We start from the raw sequence: 16,664 nt of genomic DNA, 5'->3' as shown, positions 1-16,664 counted from the left end.
ACAATGATCTCATCCACCAATGATAGTAGCATCCTTTCCTTACTAATGCTTCAAGTTTGTCCTTGTCTTCCTGAATTGGCTAAGACCTCAGCACAATGTTAAATAATAGGGGTGAATTTCATCTAAAATATGCTCTGTTCTAGGTTTCTGGTTGATATCCCTTTAATCATGTTATGAAACTTCTATACATAGTTTGCTTCTTAAGAAGTTTAATCATTTATAAATATTAAACTTAATCAAAAAAATTCTGCATCCATTTAGTTTAAATGTATAAATTTTTCTTTTATCTATTAATGAGGTAGATTACAATACATTTTCTAATGTTGAAATGGCCTTGCCTTCCTGGGATAAAATAACTGAATATGATGTAATCATTTTTTTTTTAATTTAAATGCACTGCTACTTTTAAACCCTAATAGTCTATTTAGGTTTTTTTTCCCCCATGTATGTTTGTAAGTGATATTAGTCCATACTTTTCTTGTGCTGTCTTTGTCCAGTTTTCTTAAAAAATGTACATGGCTCATAAAATGAGTCTAATAGCTTTCCCCGTCTTTCTAGTTTCTGGAATGGTTTACGAGTAATTTGTACAAAAGTGTACAGAGGACGTGAACCTTGAACACTCCCACACCTGAACACTTGGCTAGGTAGAGAGTTGCTGAATTACCATCCTCTTCCATCAGACATTCCTCTACTGTCCTAGAACTTGCACTACAAATAAGAGACCAAAGCTAGTCTCTGTCTCTCTCTCTCTCTCACGCGTTTTTTTTTTTTTTCCCTGCACATGTTTACATGTGTTTCATGTGTTTATTAAATAGATCCCATTTATTTAATGTATAATAGGATTTTCTCTATCCTGATGCAGGAGCTCCCTTTTTCTAGGATCTCTTCTCACTCAACTCCCTTAGCCCAGCAGCTGCAGTTGTGTTTGTTAGTGAGCATTCCTGCAGACACAGAACTACAGTCCGAAGTACGGTCATGAGTTGAGGGCCTCCTCCCAGGGACTCCAGAACCCGTACCTAGGCACTTCATCACAAGACCAAGGTATTCCAGCCTCAGGTTAGTCATTGCTCAGAAACACACCACAACTACTGAGCACTTACTTGTGCCAGGAGTCAGACATGTTTTTTTGCAGTATCTTGTTTAACTATTGTGATACCTTGAAGCATACACAATTATTTCCTCCATTTCACAAATGAAGCAACTGAGGTACGAAGGGGGTAAGTCACTTTAGACAAAGGAGCAGAGCTGGCTGATGGCAGTGTGCCCTAATCGCTGTGCCCACTGCCCATTTTCAGCCCAGACTGGAAAACAACAATGACCAAATGGCAGTGACAGAGAAAAGAAAAACAGAGAGCGAGCAGATGTCTGGATAACAGAGCAGATATATGTATCTCATTTTACTCCCTCCTGAAAACCAGCTAAAACTAGTCAAGGGTTTTTTGCCTCAAAGATGAGTAAAACGGGTTAAAACAGATGAAAGTTGGAAAGCAGATTCAAGAGGATTGCCTTAGCAGAACAAAGAAAATCAGCAACAGAAATAAGTGAGAACAAACTCAATTTATACTGAAAAACTTCAACAAGCTTGGGAATTGTGACACCAGGTTCCTCTCAGAGGAAGATGAAGGGGGATGGCACTAAGACAAGAACTGGCTGCAAGCTTTTGGATAAGCATTTAACCCAGACATCCCAACTTTCCAGCATGGCTCTGAGAAATTACCCATCCTCTCCCTGGCAGGAGGCATTCTGCTTTTTGAAAGTCTCTGAACTGGAATACCACGAACACAAGTACACTGTCTCCAAAACAGGGATTAAGGAGACCTGTGCACACAGAATGCTGAGACTGGCCCAAGGCCCCCCAAAAGTGGCCAGTGGTCCTTTTGTCCTCTAGGCAGGAGACAGGAAGAGCCTGCTGAGGAAATCTAACAGCCTAGCAATAAGATCTAAAGGTACTGACACCTGACCTTCTTCAATCATCAATGGCCCAACCAGACCATCCTGCAATGATGTGCAGAGTCCAGATACACATTTGCATTCAGCATCCTGCCAGCATATCAGCCATAATATGAACCAAGGACTTCCAAACATCAGCTAAACCTGCATCATGAAAGAAACAAAACAAGCAAAAGCAACTTGGAGGAAACAAAAACTAAGAAAAAATGTCAAACACTTTATATGATCTGAGACAAAAGTTCAAGTATCCAAGCAATGAAAATAGGAAACTATTTTTAAAAGGAATATTCAGAGCTCTTGGAAATCAAGGGGGAAAAAAAAAAAAAAAAACCGCTCTTTAAAATTAAAAACATGAACTTACGCCTATCAGAATAGCTAAAATCAAAAAGGACAGACAATAGGAAGTGTTGATGAGCATATGGAGGAACTGGAACCCTCATATTATTGCTGGTAAGATTGTAAAATTGTGCAGTCACTTTAGAATACAGTTTGGCAGTTTCTCAAAATGTTAAACAGATACCATATGATCCAACAATTCCACTCCTAGTTATACACCCAAAAGAATGGAAAGCATATGTCCATGTAAAACTTGTAGACAAATGTTCAGAGCAACATTATTTACAATAGCGAAAAAGTGAAAATAAACTGAAGGTCCACCAACTGATGAACAGACAAAATAAATACCCATACAATGACATATTATTTGACAAAGAAAAGAAACAAAATACTGATGTGTATATGAACATGGAAAACATGCCAAGTAAAAGCAACCAGTCACAAAAGGCCAAGGATTATTTCATTCAATATGAAATGTCCAAAATAGGCAAACCCATAGAGACAGAAAGTACATTAGAGGTTACCAGGGGCCAGGGATTGGGGGGGGGGGGGGGGGAGACTGCTAATGGATGAGGGATTCCTTTTGGGGAGAGATGAAAATGTTTTAAAATTAGAGTAGTGATGGCTGCACAACTCTGTCAGTATACTAAAAACTACTGAATTGTACACATTAAAAAGATAATTTTATGGTTACATGAATTGTAGTTCAATAAAGCTGTTATAACAACAGTTATAAAAACAGGAAAGCAGAAATGAAAGACTCAGAAAATTTGAAGATAAAGTTGAAAAAATATTCCAGAAAATAAAGCAAAAGATAGACATAGATATAAAGAAACATAAACACAATCAGAGTGTCAGTGTAAATCCAACAATAAGAGATCAAGAAAATGAATGGGGGAAAGATAGGGAGGTAATCAAATACTCACATTCAAGAAAAATACCCAGAACTGAAGCCAGGAGGGGGCCAGCACAAAGATTCAAATAGGATCCAGACCAAGAAACACAAGTACGAATTTCAGAACACTTGAGACAAAACAAAGACCCTATGGGAATGTCAAGAGAAAAATTAAATAAAAAAAGTCACATCCCAAGAATGTGAAATCAGAACAGCTTCAGACTTCAACGGCACCACTGAAAACTAGAAGATCAAGAAAACAAGCTATCCAAATTTTCATGAAAAATGAATCCCAAACTAGTATTCTATACATAATGTCAATCAATCACGATGGTAGAAGAGCCATTTTCAAATCAGCAAAATCTCCAAAAACTTATTTCCTAGACACTCTTTCTGAGCGAGGTGCTAAGAGTTGAGACCATTCTCCACCAAAATAAGGGAGTAAAACTAGAGAGACTGATGTGTGGCACCAGACAGGTTAAGAGAATCCCTGGGGGGCAGCTGTGCCCCAGCACAGCAGGCAGCCAATCCAGATCGGAGGGGTCAGAACGCTGCAGGGGACAACTTCTTCCCTCAAGAAGAAAACAAAAGAGAATGTGAAGGTGATAAAAGCATTAAGAGACGTTTATACCTAAATCGGCAAGGAGTTACAAGTGGCTATAGTTGACTTTCATTATGCATTTAAATTAATTTAAAAAACATAGAAGTGACCCTCCCAAGGAGACTCAAGATGGCAGATTAGGAGAGACAGAGCAAAATACTTCTCCATGAAAAACACTAGATAAAAGACAAAAAGTGCACCAGAATACCAGTTCCAGTGTTGTACCTGCTGGACAAGGTCCACTAAATCCACAGACTGTGTACCTGGTGAAATCGAGAGTCTGCATTCAGAAATGAGTGAGTGAGACTGCTGAAAAAACAGCAGCCACGCCGTGGTGGGGAGAAACCAGGGGTTGGCATTTGGAGATGGCTTAGTTCAAAAATCCCAAAAGCAGCTGTGGATCCCGCAGCAAGAGCTGCGCAGCCCAGCGCGGTGGGGAGTGCCTTCCATGCCCCGGGCACCCGCCTCAGTATCTGGCGTGGACGATAGCCTTTCGCACACCCACAGCTAATTGTCCCAGAGCTGGGAAGGCAGAGGTCCACAGAAGTGGGAAATTACCATGCCCCATACAGCCATCTTTTCAACGGGATGGGAACGCCCGAGTGGTGCTGCAGCCGAGAGCTTCCCAGGGGATTCCGCTTGTTGTGACCTTGTACAGTCTTCCCTCCACAGACACCCACAGAGGACATGGCTTGGAGGCGGGGTGACACACAGATGTCCCAAGGGCCCTACACCAATCCCAGGGACTTGTGGGCCCACGGCAAAGAGACTATGGGGAGTCTGAGCCAAGGGCTGGACTCATGCAATAGCTTTAAGCCTCCAGGAACAGCTGGGAGATTTGAGACTTAAAAGTCGCCTTCCCTCCCTAACTGCAAAGAGCACAACCCCCACCCTCAGGGCTGGCTGCACCAACTGCACATGGAAATTTGATGCACTGACTGGAAAAGATTTGGACCCCCACTCACCACAGAGAAGAAGTTGGGGAGAACTGGCTTGAGGATAATAGGTGGCTCAGGGGTGCCATCTACTGGTAAATCAGGGAAAGTGCACTCCACCAAGCTGTGGCTCTGACAAATTATAGATAATTGTTCAAATGAGCCTGCATATCCTAAAAGAACCCTATCAAGATAAGCAAATGCCTAGAGGCCAAAAACAACAGAAAATATTAAAGCATGCAAAGAAACCAGAAGATATGGGTAACACAAACCCAAACACCCAAATCAAAAAATCAGAGGAGACAAAGAACTTGGAGCAATTAATCAAAGAAGTAATTACAAACAACATCATGGCACAGGATATAAAGGACATGAAGACGACCCTAGAAGAGCATAAAGAAGAATTGGCAAGAGTAAATTAAAAAATAGACGATATTATGGAAATAAAAGAAACTGTTGATAAATTAAAACGATTCTGGATACACACAGTACTAGATTAGAGGAAGCTGAGGAAAGAATAAGCGAACTGGAAGAGTGCAGAATGGAAAGTTAAAGTACAAAAAAAAGAATGGAGAAAAAAATTGAAAAATTCTAAACAGATCTCAGGGATATGATGGACAACATAAAGCGCACAAATATAAGAAGTAATGGTGTTCCAGAAGGGGAAGAAAAGGGTAAACGACTAGGAAGAGTATTCAAAGAAATTGTTGGGGAAAACTTTCCAACCCTTCTAAACTACATAAATATGCAAATCATACATGCCCAATGAACGCCAAACAGAATAAATCAAAATGAACGCACTCTGAGACATATTGTGATCAGAATGTCAAATGCTTTAGAGAAGGATCAAGTTCTGAAAGCAGCAAGAGAGAAGTAATTTACCACATACAAGGGAAACAACATAAGACTAAGCAGTGACTACCGAGCAGCCACCATGGAGGCAGTGGTATGACATATTTAAAATTCTGAAAGAGAAAAACTGCCAACCAAGAATTCTTTATCCAGCAAAGCTCTCCTTCAAATTTGAGGGAGAGCTTAAATCTTCACAGACAAACAAATGCTGAGAGAATTTGCTAACAAGAGACCTGCCCTACTTGAGATACTAAAGGGAGCCCTACCACCACAGAAACAAAAAAAGGAGAGAGATGTATGGAGAAGCGTCCAGAACTAAAGAGATTTTGTAAGGGTACATTAAAGGAAATACAGAGGGGGGGGAATATATCTGACAAACAAAAACCAATGGAGAGGATGGTTGATTCAAGAAATGTCTTCACAATAATATCATTGAATGTGAATGGATTAAACTCCCCAATTAAAAGATATAGATTGGCAGAATGGATTAAAAAATATGAACCATCAATATGTTGCTTACAAGAGACTCATCTTGGACCAAGAGACACAAAAAAATTGAAAGTGAAAGGATGGAAAAAAAATATTCCATGCAAGCTACAGCCAAAAGAAAGCAGGAGTAGCAATATTAATCCCAGATAAAATAGACTTTAAACGCAAGGATATTATAAGAGACAAAGAAGCTCACTACATACTAATAAAAGGGGCAATTCAACAAGAAGAAATAACAATCATAAATGTTTATGCACCCAATCAAGGTGCCCCAAAATACACGAGACAAACAATGGCAAAACTGAAGGAAGCAATAGATGTTTCCACAATAATTGTGGGAGACTTCAATGCATCACTCTCTCCTACAGCCAGATCAACCAGACAGAGGACCAATAAGGAAACTGAAAACTGAAACAATCTGATAAATGAATTTGAATTAAGAGACATATATAGAACATTACATCCCAAATCATCAGGACACACATTCTTCTCTAGTGCTCATGGAACTTTCTCCAGAATAGATATGCTGGGCCATAAAACCAGCCTCAATAAATTTAAAAAGATTGAAATTATTCAAAGCACATTCTCTAATCACAATGGAATAAAATTAGATGTCAATAACCATCAGAGACTTAGAAAATTCACAAATATCTGGAAGTTAAACAACACACTTCTAAACAATCAATGGGTTAAAGAAGAAATAGCAAGAGAAATTGCTGAATACATAGAGATGAATGAAAATGAGAACACAACATATCAAAACTTAAAGGATGCAGCAAAAGCAGTACTGAGGGGGAAATTTATAGCTCTAAATGCATACATTAAAAAGGAAGAATGAGCTAAAATCAAAGAACTAATGGAACCAAAGAAGCTAGAAAATGAACAGCAAACTACTCCTAAACCATGTAGAAGAAAAGAAATAACAAGGATTAAAGCAGAAATAAATAACATAGAGAACAAAAAAACAATACAGAGAATAAATAACACTAAAAGTTGGTTCTTCAAGAAGATCATTAAGACTGGCAAGCCCTTAGCTAGACAGACAAAATAAAAAAGAGAGAAGACCCAAATAAATAAAATATTGAATGAGAGAGGCAACATTACTGCCGATCCTGCGAGAGAGCTGGATATTCATATCCAAAAGCATGAAAGAGGACCCTTATCGCACATCCTACACAAAAATTAACTCAAAATGGATTAAAGACCTCAACATTAGAGGCAGTACCATAAAACTCCTAGAAGATAATGTAGGGAAACATCTTCAAGACCTTGTATTAAGAGATTACTTCCTAGACCTCACAACCAAAGCACAAGCAACAAAAGAAAAAATAGATAAATGGGAACTCCTCAAACTTAAAAGCTGCTGTACTCAATGGAATTTGTCAAAAAGATGAGAAGGCAGCCAACTCAATGGGAAAAAATATTTGGAAAACATGTATCTGACAAAAGACTGATATCTTGCAAATCCTACAACTCAATGACAACAGTACAGACAGCCCAATTATAAAATGGGCAAAAGACATGAAAAGACAGTTCTCTGGAGAGGAAATACAAATGGCCAAGAAACACATGAAAAAATGTTTAGCTTCACTAGCTATTAGGGAGATGCAAATTAAGACCACAATGAGATATCATCTCACACCAATTTGACTCGCTGCCATTAAACAAACAGGAAACTACAAATGCTGGAGAGGATGTGGAGAACCTGGAACTCTTATTCATTGCTGGTAAGACTGTATAAAGCTACAGCCACTCTGGAAAACAGTCTGGCGGTTCCTCACAAAACTAGATATAGTGTTACCCTTCGATCCAGCAATTGCACTTCTCGGTATATACCCGGAAGATCTGAAACAGTGACACGAACAGATACCTGCATGCCAATGTTCATAGCAGCAATATTCACAATTGTCAAGAGATGGAAACAACCCAAATGTCCTTCAACAGAGAAGTGGATAAGCAAAATGTGGTATATACACGTGATGGAATACCATGAGGCAGTAAGAAGGAACAATGCTGTGAAACATATGACGACATGGATGAACCTTGAAGACATAATGCTGAGCGAAATAAGGAAGGCACAAAAAGAAATACTGTATGTTACCACTAATGTGAACACTGTGAAAAATGTAAAATAAGTGGTTTATATTGTAGAATGCAGGGGACGTAGTGATAGGCAGCAAATAGTGAAGGGGGAAAGGTAATCTAATAAGAACAGATAAGTTACAGAGGGTAAACTTAATGTTCTGGGAATGCTCAGGAACAACTATGGTTTGTTAATTTCTGGGGGGTATGGTAGGAACAAGTTCGCAGAAATGCAGTTCTTTTAGATTATTTGTTTTTCTTATTCCTTTATTGGGTTATAGTCTATTTTCTTGGGGTAGGGTAGGAACATGTTGGAAGCAATACTGTTATTTCAGGTTATTCGTTTTTTCTTATTCCTTTGTTTTCATTTTGTTTGAAATTTTTTTTATTGTTTGTTTTTATAATTTTTAGATAAAGTCAAAAAAAGAAACAATCAATGAGTGTGGAAAAAAAAAGTAAATGAACAATGTGGGGAGGAAGGGAATGGTATGTTTTGGATGTTCTTTTTTATTCTGATTTTTATTTTATTTTTTGGAGTAATGAAAATGTTCAAAGATTGATTGTGGTGAACAATGCACAACTATGAACAACTAACTGTACACTTCGAAGGATTGTATATTATGTGAATATATCACAATAAAATTGCATTTAAAAAAACTTTAAAAAAAAGAAGTGACTCTTCCCTTTTTACTCCCATTCTCTTTAGATTTCTTTGCTATACTACTTCATCTTTCCCACCTTGCTTCCAGATGCCATTCTGTAACGTGAAGTGCAAGAAACCTCAGGCTCTACAGTCACACACATATAAATTCAAATTCCTGTTCCACCACTTAACAGCTAAGTGACCTTGGGCAAATTCACTTAACCTCTCCCTGACTCAGTACTATTTCCAAGTGTGCAGATAATGATGCTGAATCACAGAGGTTAAATAACTGGCTTACTATCAGGATCAATAAGGATGATCCGTATCAAGTGTTTACCTCAGTCCCTGGCATAAGCACTCAGTAACATTTTTAGGAAGAAGTTGTTGAAGAGTGGATATTATCATCAATCAGGAAAAACACAAGAAACTGCAGGAAAGGAAAAGTCATCATAATTTTTACTACAGAGCTCTGAATAACACACAGTCATAATAACGTCAGCACTGAGCATTAAATCTAACCAAAATCATACTACACAGAGGATAGAGGAAGGGGCATGCTCAAGTGTGGTGGGGGCAGAAAAAGAGCCAAATCCTCATCCTCCAAAGCCAGAAATCAAAGAACGATGCCTAAAACAGAAAAAGCAAGATGTAGTGATGCAAGTATATTATTTAGTGATATACACATACCGCAAAAAAACAACTAAAAATGGCTGTCTCTTGGAAAGAGGAGATGGGTAGGGCAGGTGCTGCTGTCTGTATTAAAGCTTGTGTACTCAGTTGTCTCTTTAAACTATGTTTAGCTGTAACTCCTACAAACACAGAAACTTAAACTCACAAAACAAAACAAAGCACTATATTGGAAGAAAACACAGACTAAGGAAGAAGGCTTCTTACTTATGCTACAGCATTCTGGTTCCCGGAAAACATTTTTTCCTGTCTTGGTTACACAGCAGCTAATTTGGTCAGATACTAAGTATCTTACTAAACATTCTTTTCTATCTTTCAATCTGGCTGAAAAGTCATTTACATTGATTGCAACCACAGTCTCTAAATAATGAACCTTAGCATTGTGAAAGTTTAGCAGGGAATGTCTAAGAGTTGGGCACTCAGGGTATGTGTGCAGGACATATGCCCTGCTATTCAGTCCAGGCTTTAGGGCAGAAAGTAAGTTAAAGGTGTCCTTCTCTGGGAAACGGTGAGGCATTGTTTCTTTGATTATCACTTTTCTTCCAGCTGTTCTCTCTTTCTGGAACTCTACTATAATAGCTACCCCAAATTCTCAATTCTCTGTTTTCTTCTCTCATAATTAGCGCCTTCTGTTTTTGTTTGCCTTCTGGGTGATTTCTTCAGGCTATACTTTTTCACAAACACAATTCTCAGCACAGCCCCTTCTGTTAATGAAATGGGGAAAGGCTGCCGAGAATCCCGAGGGAAGGAGATGAATTCGGTGGAATGTAGAATTCTATCTTGCATAAAATATATTTATATAATAATTGTTGAACATACATATTTTATATAATACTATATATTATTAAATACAGAAAAGTTATATATGCATGCAATCAAATATTTCCATGCTCTATTCCATAAGAGGGCCTGGACTCAATAATCCCCTAGGGCCTAGTAGTAGTGAGCATACCTAGTGCTTAAATTTTAGTTTCTAAACTACCATCCTCCACTAAAAGGAACCTGGGTTCCTTAGAGATAGCAGCTACTTTGAGGGCTTTGAGGGCAAAGGAAGTATAAATTGAGCCTGGAACATGGTATTGTGCTAGAATGTAAGGAAATGCTCAATGACTGATGGAAACATATCAAAAGGGCATGGAACCAGCTTGAAATGGCATCCACTGGCCAAGTCAGGGACAATTTGAACATCAAAATAAGTAATGGTAGTAACAACCTACAACCCATCAAATAAAATAAAAATTCATTCATGAGTCGACAGTCACATGCATAAAGATATAAATGACTATATAAATAAAAGGAGGAAAAGGGAAAAGTCTTCCTTAGAGTAAAATTCCAACCAATAAATACAGAAGGAATAACGGAAATAGAGAACCATATTTTGGCATTCATCATAGAGGGGGCTGGCACAGTGGGCAGATGTCAATGGATGGTAAGTCTGGTGGGTGAAGTGATGTCCTCTCGGAACTCCTCCCCATAGCATACTGCTCAATTATAAAAGACAAAGACAAAGCTATGATTAACATGCCCAGGTGACAAAGTTGACATCACCAGAAGAGGGAAATGTCAACCAGTGAGCTTCCTGATGTGATGCACGGAGAAGGGCACATCATATATACAAAATGACTGTCAACTCAGTGCATGATCTAAGCCTGAACATGAGAAAACAGAGGGACTCAGGGTAAGGTCACCATAAGGAATGCATTGAGTTTCACCAACATGAGACAGGCAAAGACTAAATGAAGGAGACTGAAGAGACATTACAATCAAATGCAACACATGTTCTTGAGAAGATGCCGAACCAAAAAAGAAAAAAGATATTCCTGGGCCAGTAAGCAAAATCTGAATGAATAGGTCTGTGGATTGGACAGTACTGCTGTACCAATGTTCATAACCTAACTTGGAGGGCTGTAGGCTGATTGTGTTAGAGAAGTGCTCATATTTAGGGGACAAATGCCTTGGAATGTTTAAAAGAAATAAAGAGACGTGTGTGCATACAGCGATAATGCAAATGTGGTGACACGTGAGCAATTTGTGAATTTGGGCAAAGGGAATACTAGTGTTCTTTGTCTTATTCTGCCAAATTTCTAGAGGCCGCACAAGTCCAGCGGGACTCTCCCTCCTAGGGGCTCAGAGAGTGACGTGTACATGCCCCACTAGTCTGTACCACATTATATTATGCTTGCTCTTTCGCTCGTTGGGACCTCAACTAGAACAAGACCTCCGTGTTGCATTCCAAAACACAGCAGGATATCATATACACACAGATGCCCAATACATGCTTAGTAAATAAAATGAAGGACAACTGTGTGAGCAGTCCTTCCACTATAACCATTTGCAAATCAGTATGTCTGGGGGCAAATATGTTTAAAGTTCCAAGTGACAAACTGCAACCACTGGCAAGTTAAGTTAGGGAACGTTAAAATAATTCAAATCCCAGTAAAAAGGAAACCAACGTTAGAAAGACCATCACATTTCTTATTTCTTATTAATTTTATACAGATCTAGGGCATAACATTTTAGTATTGCTACATTATTTTACATGCATTAATGTTTTTTCCTCACTAACTAAACATGTAAACATGCATACAAGGCAACAGCCCTCCAGTTCTATCATAATTATCAATGGGAGTCTGGTACAAGTTAACGTAAATAACAGGCTCAAATCTGTCCGAGGACAGCCAAATACCAAGCTGATTGAATCTATTCTAGTTACATTAGCTAAATAGTATAACCATGTGTTCCAAGCGCTCATCTGGATTCTCAAGAAAGTTCAACTGTTTATCTCTGTAGTAATGCTTGTAAAAACAGGCCTCTCCTCTACCAGAAAAAAATGACCCTCAAGGGTCACTTAATGTCAGCTTGACTTCCAACCACCCAGCTTAAGACTTCTTTAATTGTACATTAAAATTGCCACTTTCAACCAGAGTAAAGACTAACACTGGCTTATACAACTACCAAAGTTTTTCAATCCACATGCACCCTTAGGTTCTAGATCAATGATAAACCACTATTATTAATGAGGATGAGAAAACAGATGAGATGATGCATAGGATTTTAGAAAAAGATGCATGAAACACTGCCTATCTAAACACTTCTTAATCAAGCAATGATTTTACCAAAGGTATTGCACCTCTTCAGTTATTAAAGAAAAAGCAGGGAGCAGTAAGATACGAATGGAAGATCTTTCAGTGCGAGCAAACAACCATTCCACTTGGGACAGAGACCAGTTAGCCAAACGTCATAGATCAGAACAAAGTCATAGCTCTGATACAGGTGCCTCCTGCAGAGAGGAACCCTACATTTTCTTTATAAACTTCCTGCAAGATCAAGAAGTTTCAGTGTATTGAAACTATACAGCAGGGCATCTTCTCATATGGAATGCTTTAGCCTCTCTATCATGCAAAAGTTTAATCAAGGTACTGTGCTTACTTGGTCCTGTAGATGATTTCCTAAACATGATCATGTGTCTACTAACTGTCAAAAAGCAACTCCCTTTCCTCAACTGTCATTCTCTTGGCCTTGAAGTCTTTCCACTCTTGATTTCCTCTATAATACACTCCCTGTTTAACTCTTTCTTTAGCTACTTCTCTTTTCTCACTATTTCATGCTTGCTTTCCTTAAAGGCCACTCATTAGCGAACTGGATTACTAACATGTATTAGTAAAATAACTGACCATGCCTACTTATGTTACACCCACTCCAATCCATCCTGCACACCAAACCCTGCCTGTTACTTTCACTACACACACTGCTCTTGTGTGGTAACCATGCAAACACCTTCACTGCTCCATGATCCTGACACAACTCTAAGGTGGGTACCACTCGAGGTCTTCTATAATCTGCCACAAACCCATTTTTCCAACTTAACTTTGCAAAATTAAAGAACTGTTCCAAAGATGCCACTCACAATTGACCACCCTTCTCCCTTAAAATGGCATCCCTGGCCACAGAAAATACAAATCCAATGGAGTGTCATGACCTAGGGAAGGAGTCTCCAAACTAAGGGCCTCAGCCAAATCAGGCCCTCTTCTTGTCTTTATAAATAAAGTTTCACTGGAACACATCCAAGCCCACTCCTTTTTGTACTATCTATGCCGCTTTTACACTACAAAGGCAGAGTAGTTCTGACAGGGATCACAAAGCCTAAAATATCGGTCATCTTGCCTCTCACAGAAAATGGCTGCAGACCCCTGATCTAGAGTTTTAACAGGACTAGTCCTATTATTGTTTGCAGAACCAACTGTACAAACGGCAAAAGTGGGCGGAGGGAGACTGGTTAGGGGGCTACTACAATAATCTCTCATGGTGGTTCATACAAGGCGGAAGCCGTGAAAATGGTGAGAAGTGGCTGAATTATGAGTGAAGAGCCAGCAGAATTAGTTGATGGATTGGTTGTAGGTTACGAGAGAAAGAGAAGAACCAAGGATGACACCTAATTTCTGGTCTAAGTAACCAGAAGGACAGATACAGTTGCCATTTTCAACTAAGATGAGGACTACTATCAGCAGAGCAGGTTTCTGAGGAAAGATGAGATCCATAACAATGAAGTATAATTCACATCAGTCACTCTCCTATACAAAATTCTCCAAGGGATTCACCATTCCATTCTGAGTAAAAGCCAAAACTCTTGCAAGGACCTACAAGGTCCCTCACCTTAACGTTCTCACCTCATCTCCTCTAACTGCTGCACATTCACTCCCCTCCAGCCACGCTGGCTTCCTTGCTCTTCACAAGCCACCAAGCAAGCTCCTGCTCAGGTCTCCAAACCTGCTATTTCCAATGTCTGGTACGCTTTCCTCCCAGAATATCTACAGGGTTCATTCCCTCACCCCTTTAAATCTTGCTCATATAAAACCCTCTCTCTGAGGTCTTCCCAGGACTCCCTATTTAACTTCCACTAGCCATTACGGTGCCGTCCTCACTCATTCATTCTCCCCCCTCAGTTTAATTTCTCACCAATGTATTTATTATCTTCTGACATAACTTATTTGTCTTGCCTCCCTCCTCTTAGACTGGGAGCCTCAAGAAATCAAGGATTTTTGTTGTCTTCCCCACCCCATGCTCCACACTGCTATATCTCAAGTGCCTAGGGCAGTGTATAACACACAGTAGGTGCTCAATAAATATTTATTGAAAGAGTGAAGTGGACCAAAAAATAAACAGAATTTATTAGAGAGTAAAGATTACTTCATGTTCCTGGGGTTTTGAGGCAAGAAAACAAACTCTAAGATGCCTATAAAATGCAGCACAACTTAGAAACTGATTTTACTATTCTTTCTCTCTCTACTCCAGAGAGCCAGCACTCTCTTCCCTCTCTTCTCCACCCACTCCCCCACCTAAAACTTAAAATGTTTGGGATTTGTTCACAGATACTGCATATAAAATAAAAACTACATTTCCCTTGATGGCCTACCTGGCCTGCATTCATTTCTGATCTCATTTCATCAACCCCTTTTCCCCCTCCTTTACACTTATGCCAACCAGACTTTGCTCTCCTCCTCACAGCCACCCAGCTCCTTCCCACCTCTGGAACTTTTCTGTTTTTCCCTCTATCCAGAAAGCTCTTCCCACACCTCTGCCAACAGCCTGCTCCTTCACATCACTCAGGTCTTCAAATGTTACCTCCTCAAAATACCCTGCCTTACCTCTCACCCCCACTCCCGCCAAGAGACAAGACCAACATTCTCCTTTGTGTTCTTTGTAACACAATACCTTCCAAAGTCTCATCTGCTTACCTTACTTATGCAAGCTCTGTGAACACAGAGACCTCATCTGTTTTGTTCACCACTATGTCCGTAGTGCCGAGAACAGTATTTGAACAAGAGGAGGCAACTGTTAAAGCTCAAGATAACTACAAGAAGTAGATGACAGTGGTTAGTTCCACTTTACATTAAGAAGTGAAAAAAGACACCCAACATCAAGAAGCCAGGAGAGAGTACTCAGGAAATGATTTCTTAGGACCGGGAGTCAGACACTAGCAGCTCCCTTCAGTCAGTACAGAGAACAAACAGTCCACGAAACCGTTAGAAACCTCCAGTATCTATCCACCTTTAACTGATTACTTTAATCATTTACTTTAATCAAACAACTGACAGGTTAGCTGAAGTAATCAATTACTTAAAATATTAACTTCGGTATGGTACATCAGCTATGAGCCGAAAGGCTTCCCGAAAGCCCTGGGATCCAACTAATCACTCTCCGACTCCACCCGCACGTTGCATAAGGTCGTGCCTCCATGCCACAAATGCTTAGGAAAGAGCCAGAGAGAGCAAAAAAGCCCGGTCTTCAGACAGGATAACTTCCTTCAGCACGTCACCTGTCTCTCACCAACCCTGGGGAGCCCGGCGGCGGGGCAGGTGAAATGGAGCCCTCCAGAACTCGCTCACTCCGACCCCCACCACGCCGCATCCCGGGTGAATAATCCCAAGCTGCCAGCCCAAGTAAAGCACAGGAAGCAGACCCCTCACAAACATGTAGGAGAGAGGGGGGCTGGAAGAAGAGCGAGAAGCCACCGCCGGGAAGCGGGCGCAGCGCGTGGAGCCCCACGACTCCGCAGCCCCACAGCCGCCCCGCGCCCCAGCCGGCCCGGCCAAGCCGCCCCTCCGCGGCCTCGACTCCGGAGAGGCGCCGCACCTGCTGCAGGGACGCGCAGCCCTGACACCGCGCGAGCTCCGCGGCCGTCCCGGGCGCCGCCGAGCGGGTCTCCCCCGGCATCATGGTGCAGCCTCCGGGCCTGCTGGGCCCGCGCGCCTCAGGGGCCCGCTGCTTTGGCCCTGCCCTGCCTTTGCTGACGCCACCGGGGCCGCCGCCTGCCAGGCCGCTTCCCGCCGGGTCCGGGCGGGTCCATCCGTGCACAGAGGTCCCCGTGGAGCTGACAGACGGCTCTGGGAGCCCCGGCCGCCTCAGGCACTGGAGAGAAACGCGACCCAGTGCGGCCCCCGAGCGCGACGCGGCCCAACCAGGACCCCGCCCCGCCCTGGCTCGCCCCGCCTCTCGCCTCGACGGGGCTGCCGCACGCACTGCCTGAAGGAAAGTAGGGAGTGGAGGGCCATTGCGAGAGGGGGAGAGCCCACAAAGAAAAGTCAATGAGAGAACAGGCCTCGGGGGAGTACTTCCTCCACTGTAAGGGGATAATCCTTTATCGCCAGTTTACTGCGCGACAGGCTCGCCATGGGGCTCTAAACCTTTCAGCGA

At 41.1% G+C, this 16,664-nt stretch overlaps 1 protein-coding gene across 5 annotated transcripts in view; it reads right to left on the bottom strand.

Annotated features, from left to right (window-relative positions):
• ICE1 (interactor of little elongation complex ELL subunit 1) overlaps positions 1-16,403 on the bottom strand; it is a 64,896-nt gene extending 48,493 nt beyond the window's left edge. For all 5 annotated transcript variants that reach the window (XM_037798826.1, XM_037798829.1, XM_037798827.1 and 2 more), the window contains exon 1: positions 16,104-16,403. In XM_037798826.1, coding sequence (XP_037654754.1) covers positions 16,104-16,187 — 84 coding nt within the window. In that variant the 5' untranslated portion in view covers positions 16,188-16,403. The remainder of the gene's footprint in view (positions 1-16,103) is intronic.
• Positions 16,404-16,664: the final 261 nt, after the last annotated feature.

The sequence above is a fragment of the Choloepus didactylus genome, chromosome 11, assembly GCF_015220235.1.
Source record: "Choloepus didactylus isolate mChoDid1 chromosome 11, mChoDid1.pri, whole genome shotgun sequence".
In the NCBI taxonomy this organism is placed as follows: Eukaryota; Metazoa; Chordata; class Mammalia; order Pilosa; family Megalonychidae; genus Choloepus; species Choloepus didactylus.
The sequence above is the reverse complement of the archived record's forward strand: the minus strand, read 5'-3'. Positions and strand labels throughout refer to the sequence as shown.